The sequence below is a fragment of the Dermacentor silvarum genome, chromosome 10 (assembly GCF_013339745.2).
Source record: "Dermacentor silvarum isolate Dsil-2018 chromosome 10, BIME_Dsil_1.4, whole genome shotgun sequence".
NCBI lineage: Eukaryota > Metazoa > Arthropoda > Arachnida > Ixodida > Ixodidae > Dermacentor > Dermacentor silvarum.
The window spans coordinates 24,540,694-24,546,693 of record NC_051163.1 but is presented as its reverse complement, the minus strand read 5'-3'; the positions used below and the strand labels follow the sequence as shown (position 1 = coordinate 24,546,693).

The 6,000-nt window shown below is 47.1% G+C and overlaps 1 protein-coding gene across 1 annotated transcript in view; it reads right to left on the bottom strand.

The window, feature by feature from the left end:
- Positions 1-6,000, bottom strand: part of LOC119431423 (uncharacterized) — a 142,179-nt gene that overhangs the window by 43,169 nt on the left and 93,010 nt on the right. Inside the window, exons 3-6 of the mRNA XM_049657500.1 lie at positions 4,232-4,322; positions 2,761-2,928; positions 1,251-1,387; positions 355-571 (exon numbers count right to left, since the gene is read on the bottom strand). Coding sequence (XP_049513457.1) covers positions 355-571; positions 1,251-1,387; positions 2,761-2,766 — 360 coding nt within the window. The 5' untranslated portion in view covers positions 2,767-2,928; positions 4,232-4,322. The remainder of the gene's footprint in view (positions 1-354; positions 572-1,250; positions 1,388-2,760; positions 2,929-4,231; positions 4,323-6,000) is intronic.

Genomic DNA, 6,000 nt, shown 5'->3' with positions numbered 1-6,000 from the left:
TCTAAATTTAATCGCAGCCTAGGCACAGGTCCTTCATCCGAAAGGCAGAGTTGATACTTGTTCCTTACAATCATCGCATTCCTGAAATACACGTACTTCACACTATATGTGGAGAAGTCGCAAGAAAATTGAACAAATTTAACTTATTCTATTTTCCGGCTGTACATAGCGACGGGCAAGCTCAAATAGTCTGGAGGGCTGCACAAAAATTAAAACAGCGCTGATCGAGTTAGGCTCGTTTATAATATGCTCGACGAGCTGAGCTTGTTTTCCGAACGGAAATGGTTAAGAGTAACGGTTGAATGGCATGCTGTGCTTCAAGAGTCAAAGCGTCTATATAAACCATGGACTCACGGCCAGAACCAGGTGATAGAGGGTGCCACGCATCGTGTACGCGTTCATGTCAACGCGGGCGGCCAGCTGCGCGGCCGAGTCGACACGGTGACCGCTCGGTTGACGCACAGTCAGGGCCGCCTTCATCTCGCCGGTGAAAAAGTTGGTGAGCACCAGCATCGCCAGCCACCAGAAGGCGATCACAATGCGCGCCGAGGACTGACGAGGCGTCCGTGGGCTGGCTGCATCGAAGGAGGGGAGACGTCAAAGTCGGGTTGAAGCTGAATAGCTTTCTCTTTCTTGAATGTCTTTGATTTCCTTATTTCTTGTTTTACAATGGACTTGTTGAGGAAGTCTTTTGTTTTCCCTGAGCACTATTGCGTACTAGAGATTGCTGCCAATTAAGCGATGTTGTAAACAGTACTAAACACAATAACAAATGGCGCATTTCTAACTCCGCACGAAAATGCCATTTCGGTGGCACTACCTGATGGCACAAATGTCCTGTCGAAAACTCGTTGTAATGTACATGACAGTTGTGTGGTATATAGTAATTTGCGGTTGCAATTCGGTTTTCTCCCCTCTAATGTAATGCCATTCAAGGCTGTGACTGTATTACCCCCCCCCCCCCCCCCTCTCCTTCACGCCACTTTTTTCTTTTTTTTTTTTTTTTTAGGGTACAGCCACATTCGCTACAGTGCAAAGTAAGGCGCTCGTGATGCTCTTTTCGTTCGTCTTTGTGAGTGAATGTGTGCGTGTGTGTTGTACTTGTTTTCTACGCCGGCCCTTTTGAAACAAAAGAAGTAAAAAGAAAGTAAAATAATTCCATTCGAGTCAGTTTACGAGCTACCTTACGGGAGAATTCCTGCATTTCACGTGTCTTTTTTTTTTTCTTGGACAAAAATGTGAACGTATACTTGCACTCCATGAATATGATGGCCAATAGTCGGAACATGTTGTTCTTGAACTCGAACAGGAACCCGTGCTCCAAATTGGGCGCCAGGGATGCGACCACAGCCAGTACGACGAGAGAGCCAAGCAGCGTCAACCAAACCTGGATAGTTATGAACACGAGTAGAACAGCAAGTAAAATATCCGAGATAACGAAAATGATGCAGAGCTGAATCTTGATTCAACGGAGTCAATGGAACCGGGAAGTTAATTCGTTAAATCGAGAACTTCACCAAATCGAACACACCAACAGCGTTTTCTTCTTCATCTGCTCCATTTGTCAATGGTTATTGAATTGACTTCTCGTGTTCTCATCTTTTTTTTAACCTGCCAATTGTTGCTTGTCATTCATTTGTTTACATACTTCTCATATTGTACTGTCTTGCCACCTTTGAATCCGCCATCTTCAGCAACTTTTATTATTACAACGTAGGCTGTTATGGGTTCATTCCAATAGCCGTTTCGGCTGGCGATGCTGTCCGTCGCAGCTATCGCCAGGAACGAGAAAAAAAAAAACCAGTTCCCGCCGGGATAGAACCCGGACACTCTGCGCGGGAGTCAGCTACTTTACCACTGCGCCACGCCAGCGCTTGCTAGCTGCTGCAGAAACATGCTCTATACAGGCGTCCCAGCGCGCAAAGAGTTACGCGACGTGGGACGCGCGTCGCGTAAGCGTCGACACGTGCACACTTTGCATTGCGACTGCGTATTCTTGCACCAGGTGGCACGCCATGTAACAGTCGCTTAGGTAGCGGTATAAGGTAGATGGCGAAGTTTTGAGGAAGAGAAAGAAGATTAAGGAGATGTATGCAAATATGCTAGAATGAAAGACGTGTTTGACATACCTGATAAAATCAAGCAGGCTAGGTGACTACTTGCCACCGCCCCGTTCATCAACATCAACAGCAGCAGCAGCAGCATCGAATCGTGCTACACCTGAATCGTGCTACTTGTCACGTGATGTGAGGTGCGCGCCACGTAGCGTCGATACGTGCACACTTTGCATTGCAGTTACGTTTTATTCCACCAGGTGTCACGAGATGTTGCAGTCGCATCGTATTGTGCCACGTGTCAGAGGATGTGACGTGCGCGCCACGTAGTCTCGATATCTGCGTTTACGTTTCGGTCCACGTTATGGCGCCTCCTCACAAGGTACGAACCGCTGCTGAAGAAGCGAATCGTAGAGCTACGCGCGCTGCTGCAACCAGGCAACGTCGGGCTCAGCAGACCGCTGTTCAGAGAGCAGCACAAGCCGCAGCTCGCCGTCGACGGCGGACGGACAGATCAGATCGTTCTCGCGAAAACGATGCAAGAGACTTCGCCGAGGAGACCCTCTATAGTCCGTGCTGCTGAAAATGGAGCTCCTATCGAGCCGCTCCTCGAGCTTACGTTGTGACTGTGCTGCGTGCGCCGCGCAGGCCTCGGACTTATTTTCGCTACCAGTCCTTTTTTTAAACTCCGGACATGTTTACGTACCTCCATCCCGAACACTGTGAATGAGCCGGTGATGCTAATCTGGTGCGCAGCGTCTTCGCTGAAGCCTCCCAGGATGACCAGTTCCTCGTAACCGACGGGGTCGCTCGCCTCGGCCAACACGTTCCGCTCGACAGTCGGCGTGAACAGCGTGAATGCCACGTCGCTTTCCTGGGTTTTAGAGAAGTTTTCAGCAGCTGATTAACGGAGCTTCCCAAATCTGTTACAAATGCTAGAATGAACACATTAGTGAAGCAGTTCGAATTAGTAGTTTTTTACTATTTCGCTGTTCTTTATTACTTCAAGCTACACTTATAGCTGGCACTCATTCGTGAAGCAACTTGTTAAATATATTAAATTTTGGATTTCACGTGCGCAAAACAGGATGTTATTGTGAGGCACGCCCTACTGGGAACTCCGGATTAATTTTGACCACTTGTAATTCTCTAACGTGCGCCTATCTAAGCACACGAGTGTTCTTGCAATTCGCCCCCATCGAAATGCGGCTGCCGCAGCCGGCTTCCAACCCTCGACCTCGAACTTAGCAGCGCGACGCCATAGGCATTAACCTACCGCGGCGTGTGTGAAGCACCGTACTTGAAGCTATTTGCATGTCACATGTGCCTTCGAGATACATAATTACTCAAAATTGCACTTGTGATAGCAGGTTATACTTGGTGTCTGAGTCGGTTTATTTCCCACTGCTACGTATCATTGTCATATTTTTCAAACGTATACGTTTTTCGCACTCCACAGCGAATGTTTTTTTTAGGTCACCGCACAACCATGTTGCATATACCTTTTGTCGTTCACCATACCAACGACTATACCATACCATTTCTTGGCTCTCTTTGGCCATTACAGGCCCCGGCGCCACAAAACCATATGCATCATCGATCTTCATTTCAGATTGCCTAAAGCCCATTATGTGACGTACGTCTAGTTACTCAATGAAACGAAACAAAAAAAGCGGGAGGAGACGAAAAGGTGTGCACCAAAACTTCGCAGGTAACTGTCGTCATTCACCAAGTGCATGCTATAGGTGGCGCCACAGTACCACTCCGATGCAAGGCACTGAGCTTTACCTGAAAAGCACATAGTATGCGCGTCTTGCTAGCTCAGCCTAGTCAACATGCACCTAAAGCACCGATTCGACGACCAATAGTACGCGCTATCATGTTCATGATGACTTGCAATATGCGAGCTTTGGCCGGAGTGCTCTCCGCTGTGAACCGGTGGCGCTCATGTGCCACGCGCTCGAGAAAAAATTATGCAGATACCATCGACGATGATCGTCAGGGTAACTAACTAACTAACTAACTAACTAACTAACTAACTAACTAACTAACTAACTAACTAACTAACTAACTAACTAACTAACTAACTAACTAACTAACTAACTAACTAACTAACTAACTAACTAACTAACTAGCGAGCGACTGGTTTCGGCGTACGGGAAAGAAGGCAGACTTACGTTTCTCTGAAGTTCTCCGAGGAAGCCGGTCCAGGTGCCGTTAGGCAGTCGGATCCCCCAAATGTTGACCGGGGGAATGGTAGTCCTCTGACTGCATCACAAGGTGTTTGCGGTACATAATTACGCAGACACTGCTTGCTCGGACAAACATAAAGTGACATCGCCTTCTCATAAATCACACGCAGAATGTTCCAGTTTAACGTCCCCGCTGCGCCGCCACGAGACACACCATAGTCGATCTTCCCCACTACATAATATCAACATAATAATCAACAACTCGATGTCATTAGGATTGCAAATTGGGCCAATTGGTAACGATACACCTTCAGCAGCACCACTCGGAACAGAATCGTGGCCCGAGTTGTTCTCCCTCGGTAAAGGAAGGGTTATGGGTCACGGCACCAACTCCGCACCAAGTGCTTTGGATGATTGCGTTTGACCAATCGATTACCATAAGTAGAGCAATGGGGGTGATAATGTAACTAACCGGTGCCAGTACCAAACGAAGAAACTCATGGGGGCCTTATCATAATTTGGTACTCTCCGGCGTACGTAGTGGTACGAGCCAAGCGCTTAGATGCAGCCACGATCACGCACTGGTGAATCCAGATGACTCCCCCCCTCCCACCCCCCCCTCCCCCCTTTCCGCCGCCAGAAACAACATGCCGTGGCTGACAATATTGAGCATTAATTGACGTTGTTACAAACCAAAAATTTAGCCCCTTAGTGCTTCTTATTCATCACGGTATAATTATAAAAAAAAGATACCTTGGTAAAGCCCCTAGTCGGCGTTTATAAAATGCACGTTTCCTTTAGCTGTAAGCTATACGTACACGTTTCTGTCATTTACAGCGGGCCTCTACCTTTATTGTTGCCAACAAAATGTTACCAAAATTGGTTCTTTGTTACAGTAACTGCCCATTTCCGGACGCATCTGGTTGCAATTTACTGTGTGGTTCCGCTGCACTTCAAGTCCGCGAGCTTCAGTTTCCGCGAAATATACTCTTCTATGCTAAATTTGACCATTTTCAAGGGCAATTGTAGCTCGAACTTTTCAAGCGTTTGGACCCCCGATACCCAACCAGAAATGACGCACCATGGCATGCTTGATTTGTTTGATGTATATATCTGTACACAGAGTATTTTCTACGCGACAGTTTTAAATGCTGGATGGTGTGATCAGGTAGTGGCGAGGCATAAGGTTGTAGCGCAATTTTCAGCTCATGGCTCTATAAAGGTGCTCGCTTTTCAAGTGCAAAACTCCTGTCCTTGGAATAAAAAAAAGAAAAAAAAAACATGGTGCTACTGCTACGCAACATGGTAGCTGATGAAGATCCGAAACTACTTGAGCATTACTTCTATTTTCGAACTCAGTGTGCGTCGTTACGTGACACTGATGTCTATTTGTTTTCTTACAGGTCCCTCATCAGAATACATAGAAAATTTTTCTCATACGCTGGAAGTTGTTGCGTGACCTCCAAGGAGTGTTCCATCGCAACAATTTTTCAAATTAGTTCATTAATAGCAGAGATGGAAACATTTGCTGCAGTGCCGCGAACCCATGATTTCTGAACGTGAGCGCCATTGCCGACATAGACACTCTCTCCCACTTGCCCCGTGTAGCCTTCGTAAGCGAAATTCCTTCCCTGCCTTCTCCCATACCGGAAACGGAGGATCGCGTGACGATACGTCACGGGTACCGCCTTCTTTTTTTTTTCTCTCTCTCTCTCTCTCGATCTTTTTTTGGAGTGGCGCACTTCCGGTGACGG